The 14,508-nt window shown below is 31.4% G+C and overlaps 1 protein-coding gene across 11 annotated transcripts in view; it reads left to right on the forward strand.

Annotated features, from left to right (window-relative positions):
- Positions 1–14,508, forward strand: part of LOC127730431 (A-kinase anchor protein 9-like) — a 163,007-nt gene that overhangs the window by 131,533 nt on the left and 16,966 nt on the right. For 10 of the 11 annotated variants that reach the window (XM_052238839.1, XM_052238847.1, XM_052238846.1 and 7 more), the window contains 10 exons: positions 458–734; positions 4,105–4,304; positions 5,049–5,267; positions 6,985–7,149; positions 8,509–8,704; positions 9,326–9,548; positions 10,127–10,147; positions 11,653–11,797; positions 13,166–13,377; positions 14,099–14,393. In XM_052238839.1, coding sequence (XP_052094799.1) covers positions 458–734; positions 4,105–4,304; positions 5,049–5,267; positions 6,985–7,149; positions 8,509–8,704; positions 9,326–9,548; positions 10,127–10,147; positions 11,653–11,797; positions 13,166–13,377; positions 14,099–14,393 — 1,953 coding nt within the window. The remainder of the gene's footprint in view (positions 1–457; positions 735–4,104; positions 4,305–5,048; positions 5,268–6,984; positions 7,150–8,508; positions 8,705–9,325; positions 9,549–10,126; positions 10,148–11,652; positions 11,798–13,165; positions 13,378–14,098; positions 14,394–14,508) is intronic. The other variant, XM_052238841.1, reaches the window with a different exon arrangement.

The raw sequence follows: 14,508 nt of genomic DNA on the forward strand, positions 1-14,508 counted from the left end.
AAATTAAACTTAGTTTGATTTTAACAAAAATTAAATTCTTGGGGATCTTTGATATGCTGAATCTAACCGTGTATGTATTTAGATTTTGGATATTTGACCATAATAGGTAAATTAAAATATTTTAAGTTCTTAGACCACTTTCATTCTGTGTCAGAAACCTATGCTGTGTCAAATATTTAATCACAATCCAAATTCAGAGCTGTATCAAGCTTGAATGTTGTGTCCATACTTGCCCCAACTGTTCAGGGTTGGACCTCTGCGGTCGTATCAAGCTGCGCCCAGCAGAGCATTTTATTTAATATTTATCTTCTCTTAATGTCAATTTTGACTTAAGAGACATTTTATAGTCTACTGCAGTCTTCTGTTCCTTTTCTTTTTGTTTGATATACATGGTAATGGTGTTAACTATGGAATTATAAATAACCTTCATTTTTACATATATGTTTGATCAATGTAGAAAGTTATGGAGTTAAGAGAGGAGCTGTCTCAGCAACACCATAAACATATCCAGACCATGCAGGACAGAACCCGTCAGGACTCTGAGACTAATCTGGCACAGTTACGAATAAAATATGAAGATGAGATTGAATATCTCAAACAACTTCATAAAACAGAGTTGGAGAAGAAAACAGGAGAGGTAAAGAGAGAACTGGAGAGAGAACATGATCAGGAGATAGACAGACTTATGGCTAAACATCAAAAGGAAATAGAAATAGCCAGACTACAGGAACCAGGTCAGTGCCATCACTAACATTTAGGACATTAAACAATTGACTGAATCATTTATTTTCTTAGCAAAATCCATTGTCATATCTGAAGCCCTCAGGGAAAGTTAGAAATATGAGGTGAACAGTTTTCAGAGTTAAAATCAGTGAACAGTACTCAGTGCATACACTTGCTTGAACCAAAAAGATGGCCATCTTGAAAAATAGTTGAGAATATTTTAAACTAGTTACAGAGTAAATATATACAGTGGCGGATACCAGGGGGACACAGGGGGTACGTGCCTCCCCAGTAGGGGTCACAAAAATTTTTTCTAAAATAGTTTTATTGCTACTGTATCTGCTTATCTAGATAGAAAATCAAGACACAGCTTGATTTGACTTCCTAAACTGGTCGTTAATTAACCCCAGCGTCAACATGCGTAATTTATGACAACTTATCGATGGGTGTGTAAATATTTTATCCAAAAGCATTTATGTAAACTACATGTACATGCTGATTGGAATTAATACGAATATATTTATTGGTTTCTAATACAATATTACAGGATCAAGATTGATTAACATATGAAATCTTGATCAGGAAAGAAATTACCAAATAAAACCGGTCTTAAAAGAATATAGATATTTAGTGTTAAGAATGTTAGTATCGATATGAGATACGTCTTTATTACCAAACACTCACATTGTATACGGTTTGTGGGGAATGTGTCTTTCTCAGAACAGTCTTTTTCGAACTTTTATTAAACAACAAACGATTTTTTTCAATGCATACAGCATTTTTTTGAGGGTATGAATAGGTTACAGTGAATGAGGGTATGAATGGTTTACCGTGAATGAGGGTATGAATGGGGTTTACAGATTAGAGAACAATGGTCAAAAAGTAAAGACTAGAAAAAAATGGGCCAAAAAATATAGAAAACAGATTAAAGGTGTGATGAACTATAAAGAATAGAGAACAATTGGCAGCAAATAAAAGAGTAGAAAGAAATGGATCCAACAATGATGAAAGTATATAGAAATGAAGACCCCCCCCCCCCCCCCCTCACGACCACCATCATCCAGAATACATGACACCACCACCACCCACACTTGCATATATACATATCTAAACAAATCTTTAATTTTGGTTTCATGGTGCCCCTCCAGACATCGAGGTTCTGGATCCGCCCCTGATATATTACCTTTAAAATATTGAAATTAGGAATAGATGTTACTGTACAAAAATAAAATATTACCTTCAAAGTATTGGAATTAGGAATAGATGTTACTGTACAAAAATAAAATATTGCCTTCAAAGTATTGGAATAAGAATAGATGTTACTGTACAAAAATAAAATATTGCCTTCATCAAAGTATTGGAATTAGGAATAGATGTTACTGTACAAAAATTAAGGGACATATATATTGCAGTTATAGCAATCATTTTAGGGATACTGAGGCTTGGTCTGTTACAATTATGAATTGATATCATGGATAATGGTATCAGTATTTATATAAATATTTAAATCACTATTTTGAAAACTACAAATATTACACACATACATTTTTTATATGCTAGGTAGATCTGTTTGACAAAAAGAAATATAATGACGGCATCCACCAATTTAATTCAAAATAAATATAATGACGGCATCCACCAACTTCATTCAAAATAAATATAATGACGGCATCCACCAACTTCATTCAAAAATAAATATAATGACGGCATCCACCAACTTCATTCAAAATAAATATAATGACGGCATCCACCAACTTCATTCAAAATAAATATAATGACGACATCCACCAACTTCATTCAAAATAAATATAATGATGGCATCCACCAACTTCATTCAAAATAAATATAATGACGGCATCCACCAACTTCATTCAAAATAAAAAAAATGTGATTGTAAAGTTATTGCGGTTAGAGCGATATTTAAGGCAAACTGCATTTTAGTAGAATTCAAACTTTATATAGTACTTGCAGGTTTCTACAGAAATAATTCATCTTTTAATGATAGGTAGAAAGGTTGAAACCTAATTGCAGATGGACCACAGTACATAATAATTAGTTTTAAAAGTTATTTATTTTTTTTCTTAGATATATTTAATTTGTCTTATAATTTTCTGGAAAAATATCACTTTGAAGTATTTTTCATATGATTATAAATAATCGGCATCAGCGGCGTCAACAATGTATTAGTTTGTGATTAGGTCAGTTTATGGGGAACCACTAGTGGTAGGTCAATGATATTTGGTATGCAGTTGTATTAGCATTGGCACATCTCGTTTCCAGGGAGATTATTTGGCCCTGCCCCCTCAGGGATTGAAGTTAAAATTTTGGCATGGTAGCCCACAGCTTAAATTTTGTAGCCAATATATATAGTTCTATACAAGAAAAGCAGAAATTTTAGTAGCCCACACCAAATTTTAGGGGCCATTGGCGAGTGGGCTCCTGCTAATTTCAAACCCTGCCCCTTGTTCATGGTTTATTGACTTTGAAACTTTTGCTTAATTTACATGTATTAGTTTGTGATTAGGTCAGTTTAAGGGGAACCACTAATGGTAGGTCAATGATATTTGGTATGCAGTTGTATGAGCATTGGCACATCTCATTTCCATGGAGATTATATGGTCCTGCCCCCTCAGTCATGGTCTATTGACTTTGAAACTTTTGCTTAATTTACATGTATTAGTATGTGATTAGGTCAGTTTATGGGGAACCACTAGTGGTAGGTCAAAGATATTTGGTATGCAGTTGTATTAACATTGGCACATCTAATTTCCATGGAGATTATTTGGCCCTACTCTCTCAGTGATGGTCTATTTACTTTAAAACTTTTCCTTAGTTTACATGTATTAGTTTGTGATTAGGTCAGTTTATGGAGTACCAATAGTGTTAGGTCAATGATATTTGGTATGCAGTTGTATTAACATTGGTACATCTCATTTCCATGGAAATTATTTGGCCCCACCCCCTCAGTCATGGTCTATTGACTGAATATTTTGCATAACTTACTTGTTAAAGTATTGCTTTTTTAATTTCAACATTTGCATATTACTATTAAGATAACAAAAAGGCAAGACATATCTCTGTGTTAACAGTTAATTTTAAATGTGGTTACAAATTATGTGTAAGGATCCAGAACTAAGCAAATGTATATCTTTGAGGACTGATACTTTATAATAGTGGACATACATAATCTAAAGTTATAAAGAAATGATAATTTGTTACTTGACACATCTTGTAAAATTAAACATTGAGCGTCCATTTTATATTTGTAGGGATCCAAGTCAATATGTAGTGAAATGGGGAACTTTAAGTCAATCATTTCTTTGCAACTAATTTATTATTTTTTTTCTGTTTATATTGAACTGGTGGTAATCTGTATTTCAGTTTTGAGTGACACAATGACAATGGAAGCTGGCCGTCGTCTGCAGTCTGAAATCTCCTTATCAGAAAAGCTTGACAATCGTTTGCTGCAATCATTACAGAGACAACCAGAGGGCGCTAGTGGTACAGACAACACAGATGTTAGTACCGGTGTATCCAGCACTGAAATGACTAATGATGAAAATGTATCATCTAAATTACAGGTGATTTGATTAGAACATTTTTTTTTACTTGGGGCTTATCATACTCCTGCTTACTGTAGTCGGAGTAAATAGTGATTGTTGTGTCCTTAACTCCTCCACTAAAATTAGAGAATGGATTTCAATGAAATTTTAAACAGCCTCATACATATGTAATTTGTAGCTGGACATAAAGCAGCCATCAATCAATTTAACTACAGAGAATACTTAGTGTTCCTAATGGATTGTTCACCTTCTATATATTTTTTTTTATATCTAAATGATTTTTGGGATGTAAGGAACTATCTTCCAATAAGGGGGTGAGGTTTCTATCTGTAACTCTTAATGTGCAACTTCTTTTAAATTTTTTATGAGTAATTATTTGACCTAACACAGCAAAACATGAAATTTGGGAAAAGTGTACAGTGGGTAGCAGTGATATAAATTTATGAGGCCTATAAATAGATTTTAACTTGCATTGTCACCATTTTGTATTCAGTTAAAGATATTGAAATTTTGATAAATTGTATGTTGAAGCATTTAAGAAGAGCTGAGATATATTTAGAGATACAAAATTGAATATAAGTAGAAAGATATTGGAATTTGTTTACCACTTACTGTTAACATTCTATGTTTTATGTTTTGTGAATAAGCATGCTTGTAATAAACAATTTTGTCCTATACTGACCTACTTAAAGTTACTAGCTTGTGTTCTTAATAAAACATTGTCAGAATGTAGTAAGATGAAATAAATAAATAATGTTTTAGATGTTAATGAATCGACTCCACAGAGAAGGTGTTCAGATGTTAAGTATATCAGAGTTACAGTTCCTGAATCGTCACATGTCACCTTCTCAGATTGATAAAGAGGTTGATGTAGAATCATTGAAAACATCATGGGAAAGTGAGAAACAAAGCTTACTGTCAGCTATACAATCACTCAAAGATCTTTTGGCACAAACACATAAACTGAGAGGACTTGAGAAGGTAAAATTAACTGCAATATTTGTTTCACATACTGTGGCTTTATTATTAGTAATGGAGTACTTATTTTCCTTGATTTCATTGGTGCAGGTGATTCAACCATTTTGATATTCAACATAAAACAAAATTCCTTATGGTTTGTAAAAGAATTTGTCAAAACCATGAAATAAAATATCAGCACAAATACAATTTTTCTTGAATCCATAAAAATTGCCATCAATAAAAACAGAGGAATTCAATGTATTTGCATAATTGAAATGAAATCTGTACTTATTTGAAGAAAGCTTTATAAAAAACACAATTCCCCTTTACATATATTACCATGAATTGAACATTTTATTTATATGTAAATAGATAAAACTAATAATAAAAACATTAATATTTATCATTTTAAATTTGACATTTTGTATAGTTATCTGGTAAGCTTAAGTTGTATGAATCTGTCACATACAAAAATATCCAGCTATTTTCTGAAAATCTTTGTGCTAGAAAGTTTTCATTTAAGGCAGGGTTTGACAAATTTGAAAATTTTTGCGAAGAAGTTGTGCACCTGCTATTATGGAATTGTTTGAAGAACTTTTTCACATTTTTCTGGACTTTGGAACTTAGTTATTTCATCAGCAAATTTACAACCTTCATTTAATTGCAACTACATTGTAAACATTCTACATTGATTAGTCATACATATTACAACTCTGTTATTTGAGACTTTGACCCATTTTTAAAAAGAAGTCAAATAGATTCATTAGCTCGAAAGTTTGATAAGACTTTGTCCAAAGACATCCTGATTTGAGCATTTAAAACCCAGGTTGCTTCTCTTAGAAATCCAATATATTGTATAATAATTTATAATCTGTTATTTTTCCTTAAATAGCATAGATATTACCAAGATCCTTTAGATAGGGATTATCATTACTTTGTGAGTCATTAAATGTGTTTTATGTCATTAGATTATCTTTGTACAATGTACTAGACTCACCATACCTTGAAACATGTCATTCACCAATGTTTTGTACTGCACCAATATGTAAATGTCTGGTGTACATGGTTGCTTTAGATCCAGATCATTTTACTAAGATTACCTTTTATGTTGAAATTTGTGTTGTAATATTTTCGTTGAATTTTTCAAATTGCTTTCACTACAGTTATGTATTTTTGTCTAGCCTGCAACTAAATTCTCAGAAGGAGAAACATAGGTGTTGCTTTTGTTTTTCTGCTGAAGTCAGTTTGATAAGAACTACTTCTCATAGATCAATGATTGTTTTCTATAAAGTTACATTACTATCAGTACATATCAGTTTCGAGGCCCTGCACCCTAGATCATGGTTCAGCAACTTTGAATTAATTAGCAATGTTTCTGTCTATCTTTTTTATGAACTTTCTGCTGACAGCTGAGACATATCTCTGTGTCAGCAGTTTATTTGTATAAAGTTTTTAGTCCCCCTTAGCATATTATGTTATTTAGTGAAAATTTAGCAGTTAAATCTATGAAAATTACAAAAATATATCTTATTTTATTTACTACATGTCTAATTATAAAGTTAAATTTTGAATAAGGATAGTTTTCTCAGATGTTATTAAATAGCTCATTATCAGTTAGCAAGTTATTTAAAACAAATATTTGTGATCTTGAATTTGACACAATTTTTATGTTTCATAGCAAGTGGAAGTTTGTTTTCACCTTTAAATAAATGTTTATGATGTTTAATCTTGATTTAAGGGTCCTGATGTATCTGATTGGAGAGGTGAACTTCTACAAGCCATAAGTTATGTATTTGCCAAAGAAAGGGACACCTTATTGGCTGAATTAAGGTCACATGTTTTGTCTCATCCAACCACAGATCTTTCTGAGATACAGAATTTGGAACAGAAAATAAGAAACCAGGTAATTAAGATAAGTATATGTAAATGATGATGGATTGGTGTTTAACATCCAGTGGCAAATATTACAAGCGTATTATGACAAGAATATGTCAATGTGATATGAATGAACTAGACCGACACGCTGAGTCAAATTTTTTGTGTAATGCCTAGTTCACAAGATAACAGTTTACAGGAAGACATATACAGTTCGCCCTACCTGGACACATTATTCTGACTTTGAGCTGACCAATCTTTGTTCCTACCCCTAAGTGTTGTAAGTCTAGCTGAGAAGAAGCAAAGACATGTACAGTTCGCCCTACCTGGACACATTATTCTGACTTTTAGCTGACCAATCTTTGTTCCTACCCCTAAGTGTTGTAAGTTTAGCTGAGAAGAAGCAAATACCAATTTTCAAGTCTATTAGTTTGAACCAGCTGGGGAACATTGATTGACCAACATTCAAAAATTACACACTGTTAATTAGTGTCTAGAAAATAAGCAGACAAGAATATGAAGAGAAATACTGAAAAGTTTTATAGATCCTAATCCATTATCTTGTTGTCCTGATTGTCTTCTTCTTTCCAAGCACAGATTTAAAATCAGTTTTTATGCCCCCGCTGTAGCGGAGGGGGCATTAAGTTTTACCCTTGTCTGTCTGTCTGTACGTACGTACGTCCCAAAATTGGTTTCCGTTCTCTAACTTGAGTTTGCCTTAACCAAATGTTATGAAACTTACACACAATGCTTATTACCACATAATACAGATCAAGTTTGAATTTTGGTAGCGTCACTCTAACCGTTCTAGAGTTATGCCCCTTTATAGATGAAAAAATTACAAAATTTTTAGTTTCTGTTCTCTAACTTAAGTTTGCCTCTACCAAATGTAATGAAACTTATACACAATGCTTATTACGACAAAACACAGATCAAGTTTGAATTTGGTGGGGTCACTTTAACCATTCTCGAGTTATGCCCCTTTATAAATGGGGAAAAAAAATTGCAAAATTTTTAGTTTGCGTTCTCTAACTTAAGTTGCCTCAACCAAATGTTATGAAACTTATACACAATGCTTATTACGACAAAACACAGATCAAGTTGAATTTTGGTGGCGTCACTTTAACCATTATCGAGTTATGCCCCTTTATAAATCGAAAAATTGCTAAATTTTTAGTTTCCGTTCTGTAACTTAAGTTTGCCCCAACCAAACATTATGAAACCTGTACACAATACTAATAACCACAAAACTCAGATCTAAATTTGGGTAGCGTCACTTTTATTGTTTTTGAGTTATGTCCCTTTATAATGCAAGCGGGGGCATCATCTGTGTCCATGGGGACACATTTTCCATTTTATTATAATAAAACATAAATAATTTTAACAGGAAGAACACCAGAAATCGTCACTAGACCAGATTTTCAAAGCTGATCGTCAGTCAATGTTGGCTGAAATCAGAGATCTAAGAGCTCATACCAACATCTCAATGATGAAACATCAGGAAGAACGAGAGAAAATGTCAGAACAGCTCAGTACTATAGAGGATCAAACAACAAAGAAAGAAAGACAAGCTAAAAGACAAGGTTAATCATTTCTTACTTAATAGTGGGAAGAGTTACATTTAGTAATCTGAAGAGATTGAAAACCAGAAGTCCTTGTAGAATACCAAAGTTATATTTCTTACAAACAAAGGAAATGTGTATCAGGTTCTTCATTCATACTGCAGTAAGGTGTTACTACAGCAAAATTCATGTGTACCATTACATTTGTATATTAACTAATTTTTTGCTAGTTATCAACTCTTTATTAATTTTATACGCACCTGTCACCAGAATTATTAGGTTTTGAAACAAAAAATGTAAGAAATTCTAGTAATTAGTCACTCACCTGAATCAATCTGTGTTTCCTGAAGAAAAAATTAATGTTGATATTTAACAATTGTTTGTATAGTACTAGATAATATTCACATTGAACGAACTAGTTTTGGTGGGGTTCATGTAACACAAATTTACGTTTTCTATGTAGTGTTTTATGGAATCGTTTGTCATTTCTTAGTCTTTCCTTTTTTGCCATTGCATTGTTTATTTATTTTCAACTTAATGGTCAAATCTTATTCTGAAGTTGACTCATAACAAGCAACAAAAAAAAAGTAGAAAAAATGTATTTATCATGGTAATATGTTCTCTATTTAAATTTGATTTCAGCACAATTGTTAGAATATAAGTTACAGCAAGAAAAAATACTCCAAGATGATGTCAGATCTCGTTATGATATGGAATGTGAAAGAAATAGTGAGTTATCTACCCTGTTGTCCAGAGAGAAGAATCATAATCTTGATCTTCAAACAGAAACTTCCAACCTGCAGGCTCAGATCTCCAAACTGAAGGATGCTCTTGAGAGAGAACAAAGTAGATTTGTTTCCGTATCGTAAGTATTCTGAGATGTTGTGCCATGTGCTTTTATCATTTGATTATCTATATTACTTCATCACATCAAACTGCAATGTCTGCACATTTGTCAAATTTAAGGTGAACTAGTATTTATTTTAGAGAAAAGGATTTATATACAGCATGTTTATAGTTCATATCAAACTTATATTTTTGTTCTTTCATAATTTTGAGAGAAAAAAATCAAAATGATAAAAGTTAAGACATTCATATTCAAATAAATGTAAGTTTTTTTAAATTAAAGTTCTGTTTATTTACATCATGATTTTGTAACCAGAAGAAATAAGATGTTAAAAATATTTTAAGAGGAGATTTGTTGCAGCTTGATGTGTTTAATGGTGTAAGTTTGTTAGCTAAGGTTTTATTGTTTTAGAACATAGGATTACATTTTCTAGCATGGATTGCTCATGCATATATAAAAGACTATTAGGTAGAATTATTTGTTATTATAAAACTTTGATATGTCTCATCTTAATTTGCATCCTTTTGACAAAACAATGCCTTGAGATAAATATTTGTATATGAGAATTTTACCAATAGTAATTTTACTTTATACAGGGAAATGTGGGATTCTTTGGTGTAAGTTACTTTGTGTATGCTTTGTGTTAGTATAGCATCTTTGTGTGATATGCCAATTCATTTGTTCATTTTCACATCTATCAACTGTTGCACCAAATAAATGATATTTACAAATGTAATATTCAATTGATATGAAAGAAAATTGCAAAATTATATGTAGTGAATTTTTTAAAATGCTGAGATGTGAAAATAACAATAGTCACTGTAGTAACTTAACACTGCATAGAAATTGTGTTGTTTTATTAATAATAATACTTACTTATGTAACTGTAAAAAAAAAAATACACTCCTGTCTTCTTGTTTATAAGACTGCACATTTTATGGTAACATGTTATGAATCTGATTCAATTGTATATCTTTGACCACAGACTTGTCCTGATCATTCTTAAATTTAACATAATCTCCCCAATTTCTAATTGAATGTGTTGATTCTTATGTAGATATTTTGGTTTATAGTCAATGTATAAACATTTTAAAACTTCTTTTAAATATTGGCTTCATAGACTTTGTTTAACAATGCAATATTTCTACTTTACTAAGGTTAAAATGAACCAATGCTCAATTTTCAGAACTTTTGAACTTCAAACAGATTTAATTGTGTTGTGCAAATTGTATGAACAAAATGTACGATAAGCTGCAAAAATTTTCTGATTAGTAACCAATTACACCTGAATGATGCACACGCCTGATGAAGAATCTAGTTTGTCTAGTGAAAAAATCCATAAAATATAACTATTTATATTACAAACATTAGCATATTAAAGTTACAGTCTTAGGCATTTATAATATATATATATATATATATAATACACATGTTATAAACTGTTTAATTCTTTTTGTGTTATATTGTCGTCATCTTTATTGTGCACTTTTGTCAATGAAAAAATATGTTGCATAACCTTAGAGCATCATAAACACCTAATTTAAATGACAACTGAGAGAATAAAATTTAAAAAAAAAAAAATTTTTGAAAACAATGTATTTAGTTAGATTGAACATGATGAAATAATATATGATGAACAAAATCATTATATGAAGAAGATAAACTTGATTGAAGAATCAGATTTCTATTAAGCAGTACTGTGTATTCATCATTATTAGTGAACAAAATTAATTCACCAATATAAGTCTTCAAAGAAATGCAAATATTCAAATAGCTTGTATGCAGAATTTGTAAAATCACAAAATCAAGAATCTGCAAAAATGCTTTTTTTTCCAATCCACCAAAATAAATGAATCCACAGTAAATGAAAATATATTTCTGTAAAACTTGTGTAAGTTTTTTGCTTATTTTCAGCTATTATTTAACATCTTTAAAGTTATTTTTATGCCCCCTCCACTTCGGAGGGGGCATTAAGTTTACCCTTGTCTGTCTGTCCATACGTCCCAAAATTGGTTTCCGTTCTCTAACTTGAGTTTGCCTCAACCAAATGTTATCAAACTTATACACAATGCTTATTACCACAAAACACAGATCAAGTTTAATTTTTTTTTAAATTTTACAGTGGTGCTTTAGATGAGGAGAAAGGAAAGAGTCATTATTTGAGTGAATTATTAGATGCAGAGAGATTTAAGTTCAATAATATCCAAGTACAATTGGAGGATTATAGAGTTAACTCAGAGACTACACAACCAGAAACTGTTGTAGAGGTTAGTAGTAGAATTAGAACATAGTTACTGTCAATTTAGTATTTTAGTGTGCTTTGTATTCTTGCTCAGCATGTGGTTGATTCGTGGGCAGCTCCAAACAATTTCTGTGCAAAAACTTATGATACGTTCACCCAATGATTTCCAAATTTTGATACTTTGTTACTGATGACTAAATGGAGGTCAAGTCCAATTTCACTTTTCCCGTTCAAGAGTTATTGTCCTTTATAGATAGGAAAATAGCACTGCATGTCGTTTCTGTGTTTCTGTGCATTTACTTACAAACTGTTCAACAGTGCTTTTCAAATTTCAATACATTCTTACTGATGACAAAATGGAGCTTTAGTCTGCTATTGTTGATTTTCACTTTTTCCCGTTCAAAAGTTATGGTCCTTGATAGATTGTAAAAAAGAATTTTATGTTGTTTCTGTGAAATAACTGATGAACTGTTTAACCATGCTTTCAAATTTTAAAATGTTGTTAATGCTGTTTCAGATAACAAAATGTAGGTCAGGTTTACTTTTCAGAACATATGATACTTGATATATTTGGAAAATAGGCACATATAAAGTGGTAGGTCAAACAAGCCTGAAAATGCCATACATTAGAATACTTAAAGGAGCATTAGCTATGAGATATAGAAAAAAAATAAGATTTTAATTTTTTTGTTCAATCATTAATGAAAGTGAAATAGTGAAATAATAATTCGCTTTAAGCAGCCAGTTTAGTTCAATTTTGTCAAAATAAGCTTAGAAACATCACTGATGAATTATTCACTTGCAAGTGAATAATTTGACCTCATTTAATCCGTATTCATGTGACCTTTAATTTAACTCAGTAGCTAGAGATTGGTTACGCATGTATTAGTTGTGTTCAGTCATGAAAAGGAAAAGAATGTCAACATTGAAAGTGAAAAGAAGGTGAACCATTTCGTTGTCTGATTCAATCCACAAAAAATCATTCTTATACAGGTAAAAACGATGATTAACTTATTTTTTTAACCTATAACATGAAATCAAACAGACCTAGAAAAGTCCAATTGCACGAGGTCACTTTCTATTTATATTTATGTTTATGTTTATATCGGGTTATGTGACCGTCAGCAGTCTTCAGAGGTCATCTCAATGGTTAATTAGAGGGCATCTAGACTAAAATACACACGAAATGCTGATATATATAATCGAGTCCCTGCATTGTTAATTGTCTATTTCAGACTTATTGTTAGTAATCAAATATGAGAATTTGAGTCAAATCGGTGAACATGAATTTGACAGCTAATGCCCCTTTAAGTTCATCAATGGTTACCTTCAAAATACAGAAAACATGGTTTACTGTCAATTTGACAGCTCATTTCCTTTTTTTAAAATTTAGGCCTTAAAGAAAGAAGTAATGATGGAAAGAGACCGACGTATTCATGCTGAGAATACATATGAGTTAGACCAGACAACAATCAGTACACTGAAACAGGAACTAGATAAGGAACAGAAAAACTTCCATAACATGGTCACAGACTATGAGAACAAATTACAGCAACTTGCTACTACTATAGACATGGAGAAGGCTAGAAGTGTTGATCTAGAGAGGTAATATATCTATTACTATAGATATGGAGTAAGCAAAATCAGTTGATCTAAAGAGGAAGTATTTCTAAATTAAAAATGATTAATTATTAAAATTGATATAAAAAAAAGTGAAGATATATATAAATAGCATTATTAGGCCCCTTGGAGTTCAATGATGAAAGTTGGCATGATTACTTCCACTACCGAAGTGTTTTGCAAACATTGAAATAAAACCTGCATCGGAAGTCATGGTAAAAAAATTAACTACCACTGTGCATATGTACAAAAAAATCATTCAGCTCTCTAATTTCAAAACTCCTTGGAGGTCAAGGATGAAACTTTTCATGATTATTTGCCACTATAAGAAGGTGTGTCTTGAACATGGAAGACAACCCTAGGTTGATGATCATAGTCCAAATGTTAGATAAAGTTGGAAAAACCTGTGGATAAACATGCATGAGGAATAACCCTCATTACTTACTCACATATTTAGGGACCCTCTGTGATAGCACCTAATACTTTTCTCTATTTTTTTTTTATAATGCATTTTATGTTAACAGTTGCAACAACATAAATTAGGCAGCCATTGCTTTTATTTTCGAGTAAATTTTGAGAGACAAAATTTGGAATTATTTACAATTTTTTTCATTCTTTGTTTTTACTGATAATTATATCATTGTAGAAATATTGTTTTTTATTACTGATGATTATGATATTGTAGAAATATTTTTTTCAATTGCAGAGAACTTGAAAGAGAGAGGTACATGAATCAAAAATTGAAACATAATCTTGAAAATGAGCGAGATTCTTTACAAGAAAGTTCAGACAGAGAAAAAGGCATATTTGACGAGATACAAATGGAATTGGAAACAGAAAAAGCCAAAGTATTAGACTTACAGAGATCACTGGATAGAGAGAAGAAAAGAAATAATGATTTATTTAAATCTATAGATGAGGAGAAATCATCATTAAGGGAAGAACTTGATAATGAAAGACAAGCATGTAGGCAGCTTAAAAATGAATTAGATCAGGCACAGGTAACTATCCGAAGGTCTTTACTTAGAACCTAGCAGAATTTCATACAGGAGTTATCAAAACAGGAAGTTCACAAATGTTTTAAGTATAAGGAGAAGATATTTTTAAAAAAAAGAT

This window comes from Mytilus californianus, unplaced genomic scaffold, assembly GCF_021869535.1.
Source record: "Mytilus californianus isolate M0D057914Y unplaced genomic scaffold, xbMytCali1.0.p SCAF_2, whole genome shotgun sequence".
Classification (NCBI taxonomy): Eukaryota; Metazoa; Mollusca; class Bivalvia; order Mytilida; family Mytilidae; genus Mytilus; species Mytilus californianus.